The following is a 22592-nucleotide window of genomic DNA, read 5'->3' on the forward strand; positions in this document are numbered from 1 at the left end:
TACAGGAATATTGAGCTGAAAAGGCTTGAGACAGAGAAAATGGCTATACTCTGAAAGAGACCTGCTGGTTTGAAGAACCATTGATCCCAATACCCTTGAGAGAGTAATCCAGATTACGTACCAAGGCAAGATGCCAAAATTGTCTTTGAAGCCTATCATGACCAATCCGGATATTTTGGTTGCCACAAGACAGAGGCGAACAACTTAAAGAGATTCTATTGGATTGCGATGAGAAATTACATAGAAAAATGGTGCCTTGCATGTACCACTTGTACCTTGAGATGTGGCGGAAGCTCTGACCAGAAAGCACCGCTGCACCCAATAGTAACTCACCAGTCATTGAGGTTGGTTGCATTGCATCATGTGAAACTAAAGCCTAGTACGACTGGGGTCTCCTACGCCTTTACTATCATCAACCACTATACAAAATTTGCTGTAGCAGTGCCAGTGAAGGACCTAACAGCAAAAATGACAGCCAAAATCCTCTGGAAGACTTTCATACAATGTTATGGATATCCAGAAAAGTTTAACTGACAGAGGTGCTGAATTTGAATCTGAATTGTTCAAAGAACTGTCTGCCCTTTATGGCTGTATAAAGGTTAGAACAACAATATAATCTACAGAGTAACGGCCTGTGTAAGCGGATGAATCAGACTCTATTTGGCGTGCTGCGTGCAGTACCTACTCAGCAGAGAACTGACTGGCCAATTCTACTGCAAGAATTGATCTACCTCTACCATAACAACATCCATTGTTCCACCGAGCATACGTCTTATTATCTGACCTTTGCATACTTCTGACACTGTATTTTATGGTGAGGACGCAGGAGAGATTTTCTTCTGATGACTCTTCCATGAAGGCCATATTTGTGCAGGTGTAGAAAAATGTACCACAACTCCAGAGTCTGCTAAATTTTTCTGAAGGTCTTTTCCAGTAAAGCTGGGGTTTTTACTTGCCTCTCTAGCAATCCTACAAGCAGCTCTCACTGAAATTTTGCTTGGTCTTCCAGACCTTATCTTGACCTCCACAGTTCCTGTTAACTGTTATTTCTTAATTGCATTTCTAACTGAGGAAATAGCACTTGAAAACACTGCTGCCTTCTTATAGCCGTCTCCTGTTTTGTGGGCCTCCACCAATTTCATTTTCAGAGCTCCAGGTAGCTGCTTTGAAGAACCTATGGCTGCTGTTTTTTGGCACAAGGTTAAAGCTGGGAAATTTGCTTCACCTGGCTTTTCCTAATGATGATAGTAAACAAGCCATAACCCCAACAGGCTAATTAAGATCTAAAACCTTGGTCAAAGTTATCTGAGCACACAAATCTCCAAGGGTGCTCAAACTTTTGCATTGGCACTGTTTCCTTATTGTTATTTTTAAAATGTAAAAGATGACACTTTCTTGCCTAAAATACAAAGGAAATGTGTCATCTTTAACTTTAACCCTGAGATCATTTCATCGTCAACTTGCTTAAATAACAGTAATTTTTAACAGGGGTGCCCGACTTTTACATGCCGCTGTATACACTGCATCTGTGCTCCAGTATTGCTCATAGTCTGAGGGCACTTTCAGGCTGGATTAGCAGAAATGCATTTGAATAGGTAAATCGAGTTGATTACACTGATGGTAACACAGATGTGGATTGTTCTGTGCACAGAGAAGCATTTGCATATTAACTAAGACGTTCTGACATAATTTTCCATTTGTTCCACTTCCTAAAACATAACAAGTGAACCTCCTTCTACTTTTTGAAATAGGAAGTGACCACTTGTGTGTACGAGATATAAGCCGCATCACTATAAATGGCAGCTTAGTTACAGCCATGTTTCCTCCTATTGCCAGATCGAGCTTGAAATTTTGAGTTTACTTCTGCAATTGAATACTTCACTAATTACAGTGAATGGGGGGATCCATATCAGAGACCTCTGACATGAAATTTTAAGTACTATTTATAAAAGACCCTTCAGGCAAGTATCCACTTATCACTTACTGTGCTGCTTGCTGCAGTTTTATCACCAGGCGATCATCATCATACGACTAGTATACCTGCTGCCACGTAGTCCTCCTTATTCATGAGCTCTGTATAACCCCGCCCCCCTGCACTGATTGGCAGCTTACTGCCTATGCAGCGTGTATACAGAAAGCTGGTAATCAATGGTGTGGGTGGGGTTATACAGGGCTCAGCATTCAGAGAACTGCTGAGTCTGCAGCAGAGAAAACTAAGATGTTATCAAAACCACAGTAAGCAGCCCAGTCAGTGACAAATTTATGGAATCAGGGTTACAGATGGGGTAGCAAAAACCTGGTAACGGCCTGTTTACACGGCCCGATAATCGTGAAGTGATTTGTGTGTAGGTACACTAAGCCAGTCAAGGTGTACTATTTTTAATGGACTAAGAAAAGTTCTGAAAATTATTTTTTGATGAGTGCTGGATTCTTGCCCCAAGTAGACTCCAGATTTAGTCCCTTATTTTTAACACTCATCTTGCAAAATTCAAGCCTATGTATGGCAACAGTAGATAGAGGAAATGAAGATATAGCTCCTGGAAGAAGAGGAGGAAAAGAGTAAAGCAAAAAAATAGCCATGACAGGAAGGAGTTATTTTTTTTAAATTATGGCACATAAACCAGTGCCTAGAACCACTGGCTAAATTGGCCTCATATGACTCTCCTGTGCCCTCTATATGCATGGTTTTATACAGCGTATTACAGTTCCAGCAATGCGGAGGGGATTTATAGGACTCTCATTCCCATTGTGTTTGGTTTTTTTTATGTAGTGTGAACTGATCGGCGGTGCGTGTTTGAAATCCGCAACTTGTCGATTTCTCTTACAGGTACGCTGAGCGTTATGTGCAGATTAAAATTGCATTAGATGTGAAAAATCTGCAGGTAAAAAAATGCATTTGTGTTATTAGCACTAAAAACGCCTGTAATCCGTAGAATAAAGTTTTGCCAAATACCATAAAGTATCAAAACAAAGCAGCTTTATTTAAAACATGACGTACAAACAAGAGGCAAAAAACGTGTAGCGCCCCCACTGTCACAGGGCCGAGGGGTACCCGGTACCGGGCCTCTGAGTCTCTGTTCTGGGGTTGTCACGGTGGCTAGACCCGGTCCGTGACCCTGCTGAGGGGCGTACAATGAAAGTGGAGGGAATGGTGATGATGTTATGGTGGTGCGGTGCAGGTCGCAGTAAATAATGAGGACACCAAGTTTCAGTCTCTTTACCTCTTTACTGAAGGCTTCAGGGTCCTCAATCCAGAATACGGTTAACCGGGCTGCGCAAGCCTGGCCAGTCCGATGGCACCTCCAGAGTTCCCTTTGCAGGTGGAAATCTGTGCCTACCGTCTAGCGCTTGTGTGTTGTGGTCCTCCCCTGCTGTGCTCTCGGGATAGTCCCAACAACTGTTGTGTCTGTTTCTCGTGTTCCCTCACAACTCGATTCTGATGTTCTTCCACGTCCCCCCCAGATCTTATGGTTAGGACGCACCCGTATGACGGGGAGGCTCGGAGCTCTTCCGGGACTCTAGCGTCGCCCCACTCCTGTTGTTACCCCCCTTGTGTCTTCCTAGGTCAATTGGGTGAGACAGCCCGCCTATAACTGACTGTCCTGCCGTAGGTTTGAAGTTTGGCCTGGAGCTCTATACTTCCTCGGCGTTCCGGCCACCGGTTATGCGCCTCAATAGGATGTTGCCTCGTCTTACAGCACGACTCCTACTGGTATTCTCCTTGTTGCGTTGATCTCGTTTCTCACTCAGCACAATGAACCTCGCTTCTTGTCCTTTCTTGGGGTGCCGCCGCTATATCGTGCAGGCGCGGTCCCATAACATTCTCTCTGTGTGCTAGGCCTCTGTCAGGATCCCACCCCTGACAGGGACCCCTCTGAATCTTCCCCCTACAACACCCTCTGCCACAAGGTGTTGCCTGGTTCCAACCCAGTCAGCTTTCTCATCTAACTTTCTGCCTAACCCCCAATTTTACCAGATTGTGAGGAGTGGCCTAATACATAGAACCCTTAGCTCCCCCTGGAGGCCAGACTGTGAAGTGTATTGGTGTCTGTGATACCTGGCCAGAAGAACTCCTTCAGTGCCATCAGACGTACCATAGCCCCCCTTAGCGGCGTAGCATCAGTACTGCAACGACCAGGACTCTGGGGCGCTGCAAACGCAAGTAACTAAGTTTATCCAATAAAATCTGCAACATCAAAAACTTACCAAATATTTATTGTGGGAAAGTAGCCTAATGTTACGCCTTCCTCAAGCTTGTTCAATGAAAAATTCACTCTTTTAAAGGAGTTGAAAAGTTCATTTTCTTCAGATGGACAGAGTGATACAATTTGGAATGTGTCGCACATTAGGTTTCGCATTAACATGTTCTTATATTTATTTTTTTATATTAATTTTGTTACTGTAGGCTCAAGAACAAACAAGAAGGGAGCTTCTAACTAAAAATATCACAATATACCACCCTTTTCCTGTTTTTTCTGATCTCTATTTAAGGTCGTACTCTTAGTGGACACTATTCCACATGGCACCTTCGCTGTTAGATTGATCTGCTTGTTTTCAGTAATTGCTAATTACCTGGCTGTTGCGCCCGGCGCTGATCTCTGTCAGCACACATCGGTCACTGACTGCTCCTATCGGCGAACCTACAGCTAACGCTGACGTCACACTGCCCAATCAGCAGCTTCTCTTTCACTTTACTCTGGTGACATGACTGTGGACATCATGCTGATTGACAGCCGGCTCCTCTCTGCCTAACTGTGTCAATTAGCATGACGTCCCCAGTGACGCCTCGTAGACAGAGCTGCCCAGAAGAAGAGTAGCACTGTTGACGTGGAGCAGCTGAATCACTGGCAGGAGCGGTCAGTAACGGTTCTGAGCTGTCTCTGTCTGTTAGTTTTGTGGCTCATAGTGAAAAAATATAATTTAGTCATGGATGACGCCTTTAAATCTTTCAAGGCTAAATAAACTAATACAACCACATTTTGCATTGCGTCCACGTGAACGCCACTTCCTCTGCTTCTTCTAACCTACAGAAGGTAAAAGAGGGGAGAATGGAATCGTCGCTATAGAATCAGACTACAAAAGCCTGTGTTTGTAGTCTGTTGCTATGGTGACTTAGGTCTGCATATAAGCTATAAATGGAAAAAAGGTATAAACAAGACTATTTGTAAAGTTGGTTTATTTTTTTATTTTAGATACAATAGAGCAAAAAAAAGAAAAAAGAAAATGTGTTTGCTGAAGTCAGCATACTATTTAAAGCGAAGGTTCACTATGTACATCTCGATAGTGGTGTGGTCCCACTATTCAGACAAGTGACAGGGGTCCCATCTTTCAGACTCCCGCCATGACTTCTTCTCACAAGTCTCAGTGATTCGTCAATTATGTAAAAAACATTATCAGAGTTATGGGATGAGCAGTAATGGGGAGAAGGTCTTACTGAGTCCACTTATATAATTCTCCATATCACTTCCAAAGGTGATCACGAGGTAGTGGTTCAGGATCCCGGCCACAGTCATGGCGAACAGAAAAAATATAATGCGCTTTCCAAAAATGTATCCAGGAGTACTACAAGAACAAGAGAAGTATTAATGGCAGAAAGCTGGGAAACACAAAAACAAGACGTTTTGACTTTAGAAAGGATCTGTCAGCTCCTCTGAAATGCGTGTTTCAGTAAATACTTATATTCGTCATGACATCGCAATCACATAGCATCATTTTTTAAAACTTTCCATGTTGTTGTTCCTCTAGTATTCCTCCTGGCAATGTATGAGTAAACTGACAACTGTTTTTTTTTTAGTTCTCTAGATGTGCAATTAGTGGTTAAAGTGTCAGAACGTATTGATTGTTGTAGATTTCCAGGAGGAATAATAGAGGAATACATTAATGCAAAAACATAGGCTTCAGCTTTATTATTTCATGAGAAAATGGAAGTATTTATTAAAACATGACATGTCCTCTTTAAAAGGAGTTGTCTCATAAGTACTGGTTTAATAATGTCACGCCTGTTTATTTCCCTGCAGTTGATGCTTTAAAGGGAAATGACTTGATTTTCACACGAGTCACTAGGCCTAATATTAATTTGATCAGCTGTCATGTGCATGTAACAGCCTCGGGTGGAATCGCGATCCACCAATGGCTGTTAACATGTTAAATGTCGGTGTCAAACTCTGACCAAGGCATTTATCTGGTGCTAACAAAAAAGTGTGTAAAAAGACACACCCTGAATCCCTGCTACGCGTAACACAAGTGATGCAACACAGACGATCAGAAGATGGCAGCTTCATTCCTAATGAGACCATTGAAGCAAGTAAAAAGAAAAAACCTTTTGAAAAATATTAATTAAAAAAGCACAAAAAGTTCAAATGATCCCCTTTTGCACCATTCAAATTAAACAATTAAAAAAAAAATACACATTTCGTATCGCTAAATTCAGAAACACCGATCTATCAAACTATAAAGAGAATTCATCCAATCGGTAAATGGCGTAGCGAGAAGAAAAATCGAAACCAGAGTTAGTTTGTTTTTGGCTGCTCAACATTGGAATAATAACGCGCACTCAAAACATCATATCTACCCCAAAATTCTATCAATAAAAACATCAGCTCATGCTGCAAAAAATAAGCCCTCACCCAGCCCCAGATTATGAAAAATGGAAACTCTACGGGTCTTGGAAAATGGCGCCTTTTTTTTTTCCTTACAAACTTTGGATTTTTCACCTCTTAAAAAAAAATAACCTGTACATGTTTGGTGTCTGTGAACTCGTAATTATCTGGAGAATCATATTGCCAGGTCACTTTTAGCATTTAGTGAATATGCTAATTAAAAAAAAAAAAATTGCGGAATTGCACTTTTTTTTTGCAATTTCACCACATTTGGAATTTTTTCCTGTTTTCCAGTACAATATATGGTAAAATCACTGATTTTATTAAAATTACAACTCGTGCCGCAAAAAAAAAAAAGACCTCATACGGCATATTGACAGAAAAATAAAAAAGTTGTGGCTCTGGGAAGAAGGGGAGCAAAAAAACAAAAAAACTAAAAATAGCCCGGGGTTGAAGGGGTTAAGCTGGAAACCCATTTCTCCGATTATTTTCATATGGTCTTATACATCTACCATATAATTGTCTAAGGGTCACTTCCGTCTTTCTGTCTGTATGTCTGTCTGTCCTTCTGTCTGTCACGGATATTCATTGGTCGCGGCCTCTGTCTGTCATGGAATCCAAGTCGCTGATTGGTCGTGGCAAAACGCCCACGACCATTGCCACGACCAATCAGCGACGCGCACAGTCCGGAAGAAAATGGCCGCTCCTTACTCCCCGCACTCACTGCCCGGCGCCCGCATACACCCCTCCAGTCACCGCTCACACAGGGTTAATGCCGGCGGTAACGGACCGCGTTGTGCCGCGGGTAACGCACTCCATTACCGCTGCTATTATCCCTGTGTGACCAAGTTTTTTATTATTGACACAGCCTATGCAGCATCAATGGTAAAAACATCTAATGTTAAAAATAATAAAAAATAAAAAAAATGATTATATACTCACCTACGCCGCCTTTCCCGCTCCTCGCGATGCAAGCGGCACGTTCCGGTGGCAGGGATGGTCTGGCAGAAGGACCTGCCATGACATCACGGTCATGTGACCGCGACGTCATCAGAAGTCCTGCGCGGAAAGGACCTGCCGTGACGTCACGGTCATGTGACCGCTACATGGTCATGTGACCGCGACGTCATCACAGGTCCTGCGCGACAAGGACCTGCCGTGACGTCACGGTCATGTGACCGCGACACGGTCACGTGACCGTGACGTCATCACACCCTGGGACCGGAAGCTGCCGCCTGCACCCCACACAGGTGACAGAGCTACAACGCGCTAGCGGAAGGTGAGTATATGTTTATTTATTTATTTTTTAACCTGTGTCATACGTGGCTGGGCAATATACTACGTAGCTGGGCAATATACTACGTGGCTGGGCAATATACTACGTCACTGGGCAATATACTACGTCACTGGGCAATATACTATGTGGCTGGGCAATATACTACGTGGCTGGGCAATATACTACATGGCTGGGCAATATACTACGTCACTGGGCAATATACTACGTCACTGGGCAATATACTATGTGGCTGGGCAATATACTACATGACTGGGCAATATACTACGTCACTGGGCAATATACTACGTCACTGGGCAATATACTATGTGGCTCTGTGCTGTATACTACGTCACTGGGCAATATACAATGTAACTGGGCAATATACTACGTAACTGGGCAATATACTACATGGGCATACATATTCTAGAATACCCGATGCATTAGAATCGGGCCACCATCTAGTATCTAATAACATGGCAGAGATACATGTAGAGTTGCCAACTTGCCTTTTTAGTTTTTTTCTGGCCAACGTATCAAACAATCATGGACAGACAAAAAATTTTACTGACACATCAGAAAACCATAATAAATGATTCTGATTATAAGTGATCCATGCATGCAGCCCATAATTCTGATATGAAGACATAACCTGCATTCACTGTAAACTGTAAAATGATAATAATAATCTTTAAAAAAAAATAATCAAAAAAATAATCAAAAAAAAATCAGCTTAAAAAAAAAAATCATGGACGCCTTCAATTTGCTTTACAAACAGGGCAAAAAATGCCTTATTTTCTATGGACTGGCCCAGAATTTCTGTATGGTTGGTAACCTTGGATACATGTCACATATATGTCAGAAAATCCCTATGGTAGTGCAGCGCCCCAGAGTCCTGGTCGTTGCAGTAATGGCGCTCTGCCACTAAGGGGAGTGATGTTATGTCTGATTGCACTAAAGGAGTTCACCTGACCAGGTATCACAGTCACACATTACACTTCACACTCTGGCCACCAGGGGGAGCAAAGGGTTCTATGTATTAGGCCACTCCTCACACTCTGGTAAAACTGGGGGTTAGATAGGAAGTTAGGGAGAAGCTGACTGGGTTTTGCCCAGGCAACATCCTGTGAGAGAGGGAGTTACTGGGAAGATTCAGGGGGGTCTCTGTCAGGGGTGGGATCCTGACAGTGGCCTAGCGAAAAGGACAGATCGTTACAGAGCCGCTCCTGCACCCGTTGCGGTGGCATCTTAAGAAAGGATACGAAGCGAAGTTTATTGTGGAGAAGTGAGAAACGAGATCGCAGCAAAAAGGAGGATAGAACCAGTAGGAGTCGTGCCGTAAGATCGAGGCAACATCCTACTGAGGCGCGTAGCCGGTGGCCGGAACGCCGAGGAAGTATTGGGCTCCAAGCATTACTTCAAACAGCGGCAGGACAGTTAATTATAGGTTGGCTGTCTCACCTAAATCACCTAAGCAGACATAGGGGGCAATTGTGGGAGAGGGGCGACACTAGGGTCCCGGAAGAACTCCAGGCCTACCCGTCATACGGGTGCGTCCTATCCATATCATCTGGGGGACGGAGAGAAAGAACATCAGAAACAGACACAACAGTTGTGAGGACTATCCCATGGTGCTCAGCAGGGAAGTACTACAACACCCAGGCGCTAGTAGGTAGGCCCTGATTTCCACCTGCAAAGGGAACTCTGGATGTGCCTTCGGACCGGCCGGTCTCAGCCAGCCCTGTTAGCAGTGCTCTGGATTGCAGATCCCGAAGCCTTCAGTAAAGAGGTAAAGAGACTGCAACCCTGTGTCCTCGTTATTCCTCGCACCTTGGACCACGCACCATCATCACACCTTTCATTGGACGCCCCTTAGCAGGGTCACGGACCGGGTCTAGCCACCGTGACAACCCCAGAACCGAGACAGAGAGGCCCGGTACCGAGTACCCCGCGGCCCTGCGTCTGGGGGCGCTCCAGTAGAGTATATTAGTCTGGACCACCAACATTTCCAGAACTAAGGGGCTGAAGTTTACACCACCAGAACCCTTTGGCATTGTTTCGAATTTTTTGGTACTGGAAATCTTGGATATTGCACTCTAGGCAAGGAACCATTGAGACCCCCTTTGTTTCAGATGTAGTTGAACATTTTCTAAAGGCATCAATGGAGTATTATTGCTATCTAATATATAAAGCTGAATGTGTGTATGTGTGTATGTGTGTATGTCCGGGATTGGCATCTGAACTGTCGCAGCTACAGCCACAAAATTTTGCACAGTCACACGTCTGGACCCCGAGAGCGTCATAGGCTATGTTGTGAGGTGAAATTTTAACCACGCGCTTTCCAATTCACCAAACAATTTTGCCCCCATCTACATAATGGGGAAAAAGTGAAAGGAAAAGTGTTGGAGGCGTCGCAGCTACAGGCACAAAATTTTGCACAGTCACACGTCTGGACCCCGAGAGCGTCAAAGCTATGTTGTGAGGTGAAATTTTAACCCCGCGCTTTCCAATTCACCAAACAATTTTGCCCCTATCTACATAATGGGGAAAAAATGAAAGGAAAAGTGTTGGAGGCAAATTAACAGCTGCCAGATGTGAACAAGGGGGACTTAAAGAATGACAGCGATGGCGCCAAAGAGTATATACTGTACAGTTGCTAAGGTGGGGCCCCGACATGGGATAATCACCACACCACCACGGGGATATGAACACACACACAAAATGCGCCACACACTACCACGTGCTCGAACACATATACCACCCTCAGCGCACATTTCACCACACATACACCAACCTCGCCACATAAAAGTCGAAACACAAAAGTCGCCGCTCAAAACTCGCCACGCGCAAAACTCTCCACATGCAAAACTCGCCACACGTGCAAAACTCACCTCATGGAAAACTCGCCACACGCAAAACTTGCACACGCAGAAAAATTGCCACATGCACAAAAGTTGCAACACATGCAAAAGTTGCCTCACACAAAACTTGCACATACTCAAAAGGCACCACACATAAAACTCGCCACGCGCAAAACTCGCCATGCGCAAAACTTGCTGCACACAACTTGCTACACTAACCTGTCACATGCAACTCGACATACAAAAAGTTGCTACACGCATGTCGCCACACAAAACTCATCTCACAAAAGTCCCTACATGCATGTCGCCACACGCAACTCAACACACACAACGTGACACACGAAACTCGCCCTAAAACACACGCAAGTCTGGTATTATCCTTCAAAAATAAAAATCTGATTAATAAGCAGACAAACTACAAGAGCAACAAATGTACCATATAGGAATCCGGCAGCTGTCAGTCACATGACCAGTCTATTATGTGTATGTGTGAGCTAATATATACTGCCAGGGGGTGGTCTTACTGTTGGCTGGGGATTTATCAGGCTGCCAATTTAGCTTACAAATACTGAGGTAAAAATACTTACCAAATAACATGTGAACGAGGTCTAATACAGGAGGAGATGACATACAGATATATACTATATACAGAAGGAGATGACACACAGGTATATACTATTTACAGGGGAGATGACACACAGGTATATACTATATACAGGAGGAGATGAAACACAGATATATACTATATACAGGAGAGATGACACACAGGTATATACTATATAGAGGAGGAGATGACATACAGGTACATACTACATACAGGAGGAGATGACATACAGGTATATACTATATACAGGAGGAGATGACACACAGGTATATACTATATACAGGAGCAGATTACCTACAGGTATATAGTATATACAGGAGGAGATGACATACAGGTATATGCTATGTATAGGAAGAGATGACATACAGGTATATACTATATACAGGAGGAGATGACACACAGATATATACTATATATAGGTGAGATGACACACAGGTATATACTATATACAGGAGGAGATTACATACAGGTATATATTATATATAGGAGGAGATGACATACAGGTATATACTATATACAGGGGAGATGACACACAGCAGGTATATACTATATACAGGGGAGATCTGTTATGATTCGTTGGTAGGATCTCAAACTGACCTGACACATATACCCTAAATATATAGGACAAGTTCTGGGGATGTGGAAGCTATACTAACCGCAATCCTGATCCTATCCACACAAACTAAAGGCAGCTGTGGAGCGTTACCTGAAAACCTGGACGCCTCGTCACAGCCTGAGAAACTGACTACCCCTAGAGAGAAAGCAAAGACCTCACTTGCCTCAGAGAAATATCCCCAAAGTTTTAGACAGACCCCCACAAATAATAACGGTGAGTTAAGGGGAAAACACAAACGTAGAAATGAAACAGGTTTAGCAAATGAGGCCCGCTAATACTAGATAGGCAGAAAATAGATAGTTTTTGTACTGACCGCACAGACACCTATCAAAAATAAACCACGCAGAGAATACAAGAACCCCCACACCGACTCACGATGTGAGGGGCGCACTCTGCACCCCAGAACTAACCAGCGAGCGAAAAATCACATAAACGCAAGCTGGACTGAACTCATCATATACTGAGAAACGTTTTCAAGGAAATACTGAGAAAATGAACAAGCAAACTTAGCTTCTCCTAGCAGGAGACTGATCACAAGGAATATTCAGGAGAGCACAGAAACAGGACTGAATACACCGACAGCAGGCAACAAGTGAAGGTCCAGCTGAATTAAATAGGCCCCGCATAGCAGGAAATGAACAGCTGAACCCAGCCATATCGCTAAAGGCCACCAGAGGGAGCCCAAGAACAAACTCACAAAGTACCACTCATGACCACAGGAGGAGCCCGGGAACGGAATTCACAACAGTACCCCCCCCCTTAAGGAGGGGTCACCGAACCCTCACCAGGGCTCCCAGGCCAATCAGGACGAGCCAAATGAAAGGCACGAACCAAATCGGCCGCATGGACATCGGAGGCGACAACCCAGGAATTATCCTCCTGACCATAGCCCTTCCACTTAACCAAGTACTGAAGATTCCGTCTCGAAATACGAGAATCCAAGATCTTCTCCACCACATACTCCAACTCCCCCTCGACCAAGACCGGAGCAGGAGGATCAACAGAAGGGACCACAGGCACCACATAACTCCGCAACAATGACCTATGGAACACATTATGAATGGCAAACGATGTAGGGAGGTCCAACCGAAATGACACAGGGTTGAGGATTTCCAAAATCTTATAAGGACCGATGAAACGAGGCTTGAACTTGGAGAGGAAACCTTCATCGGGACATAACGAGAAGACAACCATACCAAATCCCCCACACGAAGTCGGGGACCCACACAGCGACGGCGGTTAGCAAAGCGCTGAGCCTTCTCTTGGGACAAGGTCAAATTGTCCACCACATGGTTCCAAATCTGCTGCAACCTATCCACCACAGAATCCACCCCAGGACAGTCAGAAGACTCAACCTGACCCGAGGAAAAACGAGGATGAAAACCAGAATTGCAAAAGAAAGGCGAAACCAAAGTAGCAGAACTAGCCCGATTATTGAGCGCGAACTCAGCCAATGGCAAAAAGGTCACCCAATCATCCTGATCAGCAGAAACAAAACATCTCAAATAAGTTTCCAAGGTCTGATTAGTTCGTTCGGTTTGACCATTCGTCTGAGGATGGAAGGCCGACGAAAAAGACAATTCAATGCCCATCTTAGCACAAAAGGACCGCCAAAATCTGGACACAAACTGGGATCCTCTGTCAGACACAATGTTCTCCGGAATACCATGTAAACGAACCACATTCTGAAAAAACAGTGGCACCAAATCGGAGGAGGAAGGCAGCTTAGGCAAGGGTACCAAATGGACCATTTTAGAAAAACGATCACAAACTACCCAGATGACAGACATGTTCTGAGATACAGGAAGATCCGAAATAAAATCCATGGAAATATGCGTCCAAGGCCTCTTCGGGACAGGCAAAGGCAAAAGCAATCCACTGGCACGAGAACAGGAAGGCTTGGCCTGAGCACAAATCCCACAGGACTGCACAAAGGAACGCACATCCCGCGACAAGGAAGGCCACCAAAAGGACCTCGCCACCAAATCCCTGGTACCAAAAATCCCAGGATGACCCGCCAACACCGAAGAATGCACCTCGGAAATAACTCTATTGGTCCATCTGTCCGGAACAAACAGTCTCTCCGGTGGACAACGGTCAGGTCTATTGGCCTGAAACTCCTGCAACACCCGTCGCAGATCAGGAGAGATGGCAGAAAAAATCACCCCCTCTTTGAGGACACCAGTCGGTTCAGAAACTTCCGGGGAGTCAGGTACAAAACTCCTAGAAAGGGCATCAGCCTTCACATTTTTCGAACCCAGAAGATATGAAACCACGAAATTGAAACGAGAGAAAAACAGCGACCAACGAGCCTGTCTCGGATTCAACCGTTTGGCAGACTCGAGATAAGTCAAATTCTTGTGATCCGTCAAGACCACCACACGATGCTTGGCTCCCTCGAGCCAATGTCGCCACTCCTCAAATGCCCACTTCATTGCCAACAACTCTCGATTACCAACATCATAATTCCGCTCGGCAGGCGAAAACTTTCTTGAAAAGAAAGCACATGGTCTCATTACAGAACTATCAGAGCTTTTCTGCGACAAGACAGCCCCTGCTCCAATCTCAGAAGCATCAACCTTGACCTGAAAGGGAAGAGAGACATCGGGCTGGCGCAAGACAGGAGCCGAAGAAAACCGACGTTTCAACTCCTGAAAAGCCTCCACGGCCGCAGGAGACCAATTCGTCACATCAGAACCCTTCTTGGTCAAATCCGTCAAAGGCTTTACCACACTAGAAAAATTAGTGATGAAGCGACGGTAAAAATTAGCAAAACCCAAGAACTTCTGAAGACTCTTCACAGATGTAGGTTGAGTCCAGTCATGAATAGCCTGGACCTTGACTGGATCCATCTCAATAGTAGAAGGAGAAAAAATAAAGCCCAAAAAGGAAACCTTCTGGACTCCGAAGAGACATTTAGAGCCCTTCACAAACAAGGCATTGGCACGCAGGACCTGAAATACCATCCTGACCTGCTTCACATGAGACTCCCAATCATCAGAAAAGACCAAAATATCATCCAGGTACACAATCATAAATCTATCCAGATACTCTCGGAAGATGTCGTGCATGAAGGACTGAAACACAGAGGGGGCATTAGAAAGCCCAAAAGGCATCACCAAGTACTCAAAATGGCCTTCGGGCGTATTAAATGCTGTTTTCCATTCATCGCCCTGCTTTATGCGCACAAGATTATACGCTCCTCGAAGATCTATCTTGGTGAACCAACTGGCCCCCCTAATCCGGGCAAACAGATCGGACAACAGTGGCAAGGGGTACTGAAATTTGACCGTGATGTTATTTAGAAGGCGATAATCTATACAGGGTCTCAGAGAACCATCCTTCTTGGCCACAAAAAAGAATCCCGCACCCAAAGGGGACTAGGACGGGCGAATATGTCCCTTCTCCAAGGACTCCTTTATATAACTCTGCATAGCGGCATGTTCTGGTACAGATAAATTAAAAAGTCGTCCCTTAGGGAACTTACTACCAGGAATCAGATTTATGGCACAATCACAATCCCTATGAGGAGGTAGGGCACTGGATTTGGGCTCATCAAATACATCCTGGTAGTCCGACAAAAATTCAGGGACTTCAGAAGGAGTAGAAGAAGCAATTGACACCAAAGGAACATCACCATGAATTCCCTGGCAACCCCAACTTGACACAGACATTGCTTTCCAATCCAGGACTGGATTATGAGCCTGCAGCCATGGCAGACCCAACACGACAACATCATGCAAATTATGTAGCACCAGAAAGCGAATCACCTCCTGATGTGCAGGAGTCATGCACATGGTCACTTGAGTCCAGTACTGAGGTTTATTCTTGGCCAATGGCGTAGCATCAATTCCCTTTAGTGGGATAGGGAATTGTAAAGGCTCCAAGATAAAACCACAGCGCCTGGCAAATGACAAATCCATCAAATTCAGGGCAGCACCTGAATCCACAAAAGCCATAACTGAGTAGGATGACAGAGAGCAAATCAAAGTAACAGACAAAATGAATTTAGGTTGTACAGTACCAATGGTGACAGACCTGGCAAACCTTTTTGTGCGCTTAGAGCATGCTGAGATAACATGAGCAGACTCACCACAGTAAAAGCACAACCCATTCTGACGTCTGTGGTTTTGCCGTTCAACTCTGGTCAGAATCCTGTCACATTGCATAGGCTCAGGTTTCTGCTCAGAAAATACCGCCAGAGGGTGCACAGGTTTGCGATCCCGCAAACGCCGATCAATCTGAATGGCCAAAGACATTGACTCATTCAGACCCGCCGGCATGGGGAACCCCACCATAACATCTTTAAGGGCTTCAGAAAGACCCTTTCTGAAAATCGCCGCCAGGGCGCATTCATTCCACTGAGTGAGCACTGACCACTTCATAAACTTCTGACAATAAACCTCTTCTTCATCCTGACCCTGAGAGAGAGCCAGCAAAACCTTCTCTGCTTGGTCTACCAGATTTGGTTCCTCATAAAGCACTCCAAGCGCCAGAAAAAACGCATCAACATTTAGCAGTGCAGGATCTCCTGGCGCCAGAGAGAATGCCCAATCTTGAGGGTCACCACGCAACAAAGAAATAATAATTTTAACTTGCTGAACAGAGTCACCAGATGAGCGAGGTCTCAGAGAAAGGAATAACTTACAATTATTCTTAAAGTTCAAAAACCTAGATCTATCTCCGGAGAACAGCTCAGGAATAGGTATTTTAGGCTCTGACATAGGACTGCGGACTACATAATCCTGAATGCCCTGTACCCTTGCAGTGAGATGATCCACACTAGAGGACAGACTCTGAATATCCATATGAGTAGCTGCATTCAGAACCACCCAGAGATTAAGGGGAGGAGAGAGGCTAAACACAGTGCAGAGGAAAAAAAAAAATGACCTTAGGATTTCTCTTCTCCCTCTTCTGCTGCATTAACACTTTGTTGGCCTGCTGTACTGTTATGATCCGGTGGTAGGATCTCAAACTGACCTGACACATATACCCTAAATATATAGGACAAGTTCTGGGGATGTGGAAGCTATACTAACCGCAATCCTGATCCTATCCACACACACTAAAGGCAGCTGTGGAGCGTTACCTGAAAACCTGGACGCCTCGTCACAGCCTGAGAAACTGACTACCCCTAGAGAGAAAGCAAAGACCTCACTTGCCTCAGAGAAATATCCCCAAAGTTTTAGACAGCCCCCCACAAATAATAACGGTCAGTTAAGGGGAAAACACAAACGTAGAAATGAAACAGGTTTAGCAAATGAGGCCCGCTAATACTAGATAGGCAGAAAATAGATAGGTGTCTGTGCGGTCAGTACAAAAACTATCAAAAATAAACCACGTAGAGAATACAAGAACCCCCACACTGACTCACGATGTGAGGGGCGCACTCTGCACCCCAGAACTAACCAGCGAGCGAAAAATCACATAAACGCAAGCTGGACTGAACTCATCATATACTGAGAAACGTTTTCAAGGAAATACTGAGAAAATGAACAAGCAAACTTAGCTTCTCCTAGCAGGAGACTGGTCACAAGGAATATTCAGGAGAGCACAGAAACAGGACTGAATACACCGACAGCAGGCAACAAGTGAAGGTCCAGCTGAATTAAATAGGCCCCGCATAGCAGGAAATGAACAGCTGAACCCAGCCATATCGCTAAAGGCCACCAGAGGGAGCCCAAGAACAAACTCACACAGTACCACTCATGACCACAGGAGGAGCCCGGGAACGGAATTCACAACAGAGATCACATACAGGTATATACTATATACAGGAGATGACATACAGGTGTATACTATATATAAGAGAGATGACAAACATGTATATACTGAGGTGAAAATGAGAGGTGTGAGGTGAAAATGAAAAGGTGTGAGTGCAAAATGAGAGGAGTGAGGGAAAATAGTGGAGTGATCGGAAAATGACAGATGTGAGGTCGAAATGACAAGTGTTAGGGGGGAATGAGAGGAGTGAGGGGGAAAATAAGAGGAGTGAGTGGGAAAATGAGAGGTGTGAGGGAGAAAATGAGAGATGTGAGGGGGAAAATGAAAGATGTGATGGGGAAAATGAGAGGCGTGATGGGAAAATAAGAGAAGTGAGGTGCTATAACTAACCACAGATATTTACTATGCCCAGGCAACGCCGGGCTCTTCAGCTAGTAGTTCTATAAATCTGGGGAATTTGATCTCAGACATGTTTTAATGCCATGTTTCTATGACATGTGGCAAAGTCATTTTTAGGTGGATCCTCCCTTTAAAAGAACAACAGTACTTTGACATCACATTCTAAGCGCAAATACATTAACGGTGCTTTACATAAGTGCTGGAGGTTCCCTTTTACAGCAATTTCTGTATCGTGCAAAAGGTATGCACACGCTGCAGAGTGCAGGGACCAAAGGCTGAACTACCTCCTTCTAATGTGACCAAAGGCTAACCTATACAACTCTGGAAATGAGTCACGGAAGTAAAAGAAAAGCTGTTCCGGCGGAAGTAACTTTTCAGAATATGACCTCGTGTGTGTGTGCCTGAGGAATACTACTACTTCTGGCCATGATGTTACTTAGATCCTGCATTGTCACCAGTTTTCCTCACTGCAGGCACTATCTGTAATCTGCAATCCACTGGTAAGTGGTGGGAGGTAGCGTTGAGCGAAACGGATCGGACAAATTTCATGAAACCCGACCTGATCCTAGTGTGGGATCGGCCATGAGGTCGGCGATCTGCGCGCCAAAGTTGCATTTCGTATGAGGCTTTCAGCGCCATTTTTCAGCCAATGAAGGAGGACGCAGAGTGTGGGCAGCGTAATGACATAGGTCTCGGTCCCCACCATCCTAGAGAAGGGCATGACAGTGATTGGCTTGCTTTCTGCGGCGTCACAGGGGCTATAAAGGGTGTGCACGCCGACCGCCATCTTACTTCTGCCGATCTTAGCATAGGGAGAGGTTGCTGCAGCTTCATCAGAATAAGGGATATTGTTAGGGAGGGAAGATTAACCCCCAAACTGCTTGTGCTGTAGCGATTTCCACTGTCCAACACCACCTTTGTTTTGCAGGGACAGTGGAGGCTATATCTTTGTGCATCAGCTCTGTAGCTTATTAGGCTGCCTTATAAGGCTCCCTGATAGCTGCATTGCTGTTTGCACACTGCTGTGCAAACCAACTACTTTTTTAAAAGCAAAAATCCTGTTGCTCCTTTCTGCACAGTTATCTTGTTTATTTGTCCACACTTTTGTGTGCAGCAGTCCTTTTTATTGCTGCCATACTTGTCCTGAGATCATTGTAGGGAGATTGAAATTGTACTACAGTCCTTGTATTTTTTCATATATCTTCCAGCCACTTTCTGCCACTTACATTGTGTTGTTGTCATGTCGGACGCTGTTCAGACCAGGTCGTCCGACAGACAGCGGTAATTCCGCTTTTGACCACTATTTGCTCATTGGCGTCTGCTAGATTTTATCTAGCTGTTCCGGGGTTAATTTACCTAATCCTCGGATTGGAAGCTGGGCCATTCCCATGGCCTTTAAATAGTTCTCCTGTTCATTGGGCGTCGCCGATTATAGCTTCTGTCTTGTGCGTTATCTCGGTCTGGAGTGGAGAGCTGGTTGTTGGAGATTCGTTGCTGGTGGTGTATTTTCCTCTGTCTTATTTACTCCTTCCTATATTTGTATTTATTTTGCCCTGCACATTTATAGTGTATTCCTGAGTGACTGCGGCGTGGTGTATATTTTCCTTTATCCTTGTCTGTGCTAACTGTGGGTATTGGAATATTACCTCTTCACTGGGTGGAGGGCGGAGGTATCAGCCTAGGGTTAAAACAGGAGTCAGGGTGAGGTTCGAGGCCTGGACATGCACACCATCAGTGTAAACACCAGGTAGAGGGTCAGTCAGGATTTCCCTAGTCTGAGGGAAACTGCAGGGGCCCGGGTTATTAGCTCTTGCTCACCTAGTCTCCCCGTGACAGTTGTTTTATACACTGGGCCTGAGTTTTGGTTCAGTCTCCCCCCAAAAAAAGTGAGATTCAAATTCTCACAAAGTGGATATACGTCAGTCCTGTTAGTTTGTCGTATGTCAGCCAGCCACTTTCTGCCACTTAGATTGCGTTGTTTTATACACAGTCTGTCTACCCAAAATGTTGATGATCTAACCTTCATTAAAATGAACCAATCATGGATTTCAAATTATTTTGCCCCACCTTCCCCTGCTGACACGTAGCTTGCCTGAAAAATGTCTTGCTTTTGGCCTCCTCTTACTGACTTCTCCAATTCCTCCATTTGCAGCTGCTGAATGTCCACCATAGGCCATTTTTATACCTCCCTAAATGGGCTGACTCCCCCCACAGGGCCGTGGTCACCACCTGGCGCAAGCACCTGTGCGAGTGCCGTTTGCCTGGACAGGTGGGTGTGCCCACTCTTGAGCGACGGAACTGGCACAGGGTCCCTCATAGTACAATGAAGTGTCTCTGATGGTGGTGGTGCACAACCAACGTCAGACACACCGTCGTAATATGAGGGGCCCTGTGCCAGTACCGCCGCCCACGAGAGAGTGTTCCCCCCCAGCTCGAACAGTGATCTACCACTTGCAATACTTATGCAGCGCCCCCAGACGCAGGGCCGCGGAGTACTCGGTACCGGGCCTCTCTGTCTCGGTCCTGGGGTTGTCACGGTGGCTCGACCCGGTCTGTGACCCTGCTAAGGAGCGTCCAATGAAAGATGAGATGATGGTGTGTGGTGTAGGCCGCGGTGAATAACGAGGACACAGGGTTGCAGTCTCTTTACCTCTTTACTGAAGGCTTCAGGATCCTTAATCCAGAGTACTGCTAACAGGGCTGGCTGAGACTGGATGGTCTGAAGGCACCTCCAGAGTTCCCTTTGCAGGTGGAAATCGGTGCCTACCTTCTAGCGCCTGTGTGTTGTAGTACTTCCCTGCTGAGCACCACGAGATAGTCCTCACAACTGTTGTGTCTGTTTCTGATGTTCTTTCTCACAACTTGTATCTGTTCTGATGTTCTTCTCCGTCCCCCAGATGATATGGCTAGGATGCACCCATATGACGGGTAGGCCTGGAGTTCTTCCAGGACCCTAGTGTCGCCCCTCTCCCACAATCGCCCCCTATGTCTGCTTAGGTGATTTAGGTGAGACAGCCAACCTATAATTAACTGTCCTGCCGTTGGTTTGAAGTAATGCTTGGAGCCCAATACTTCCTCGGCGTTCCGGCCACCGGCTACGCGCCTCAGTAGGATGTTGCCTCGATCTTACGGCACGACTCCTACTGGTGTTATCTCCTTTTTGCTGTGATCTCTTTTCTCACTCTCCACAATAAACCTTGCTTCTTGTCCTTTCTTGAGATACCGCCGCAATGTAGTGCAGGCGCGGTTCCTTAATGTTCTGTCCTGTTCGCTAGGCCTCTGTCAGGATCCCACCCCTGACAGGGACCTGTTGTGAATTTGGATTCTGGGCTCCCCCGGTGGCCGCTTGTGGAATTGGACTTGTCATCCTCTTTCCTGTTTCACCTGGTTCCATCAGTAGTGGGTGTCGCTATTTAAGCTCATTTCTCTGGTGGTTTCTTGCCGGTCAACAATGTTATCTGATGCCTCTCAGTGCTTGTTCCTGCTTCTAGACAACCACTAGATAAGTTGGACTTTTGTCCATGTTTTGTTTTGCCTATTTGTTCCAGTTCACAGCTGAAGTTTTGTTACTGTGTCTGGAAAGCTCTCGTTGATCAGGGATTGCTACTCTGGCGTTATGAGTTAATGCCAGAGTTTAAGGTAATCTCTGGATGGTGTTTTGTTAGTGTTTTTCTGCTGACCATGAAAGTATACTATCTGTCTTCTGCTATCTAGTAAGCGGACCTCAAATTTGCTAAGACTATTTTCCTGCTGCGTTTGTTGTTTCATCTGAACTAACCGTCATTATATGTGGGGGGCTACTGTCTTCTTTGGAATATTTCTCTAGAGGTGAGCCAGGTCTTATATTTCCCTCTGCTAGCTATTTAGGTCTTAGGCCAGAGCTGGGCATCTAGCTATAAATAGGAAATGCTACCTGGCTATTTCTAGTTGCGCGGCAGGCTTAGTTCATGGTCAGTATAGTTCCATCTTCCGAGAGCCTGTCCCTCTATAGGCTTGCTATGATCTCTGCCTGCAGAGATCCTGACAGTTTGACCGGCCTATAAAGTGTTAAAGACCCAGGTTGAGAAAGGAGAGTTATAAGAAGTCTGCTGGAATATTTTTTTTTTTTTTTTTTCCTCCAGTCTGCCTTGCTGCAGTCTTTTTTCTCTCTCTCCTCCTAATCTCTGTATGCTCTGTGTGCACCTGACAATAATGGATCTCCAGAGTGTAACTGCGGGTTTGAATAATCTCATCACGAAAGTACAAAATTTACAAGATTTTGTGGTACATGCTCCGGTATCTGAACCGAGAATTCCTTTGCCGGAGTTCTTCACAGGGAATAGAGCTAGCTTCCAGAATTTCCGAAATAATTGTAAGCTTTATTTGTCCCTGAAGTCTCGTTCAGCTGGAGACCCTGCTCAGCAGGTTAGGATTGTGATTTCCTTGCTCAGGGGTGACCCTCAAGATTGGGCCTTCTCATTGCCAGCAGGGGATCCTGCGTTACGCGATGTGGATGCGTTTTTTCTGGCCTTGGGCT

At 45.2% G+C, this 22592-nt stretch overlaps 1 protein-coding gene across 1 annotated transcript in view; it reads right to left on the reverse strand.

The window, feature by feature from the left end:
- Positions 1 to 5190: 5190 nt before the first annotated feature.
- ALOX5AP (arachidonate 5-lipoxygenase activating protein) overlaps positions 5191 to 22592 on the reverse strand; it is a 34324-nt gene continuing 16922 nt past the window's right edge. Inside the window, exon 5 of the mRNA XM_077298269.1 lies at positions 5191 to 5562. Within this exon, the coding sequence (XP_077154384.1) occupies positions 5400 to 5562 (163 nt within the window). The 3' untranslated portion in view covers positions 5191 to 5399. The remainder of the gene's footprint in view (positions 5563 to 22592) is intronic.

Source organism: Ranitomeya variabilis, chromosome 3 (assembly GCF_051348905.1).
Source record: "Ranitomeya variabilis isolate aRanVar5 chromosome 3, aRanVar5.hap1, whole genome shotgun sequence".
NCBI lineage: Eukaryota > Metazoa > Chordata > Amphibia > Anura > Dendrobatidae > Ranitomeya > Ranitomeya variabilis.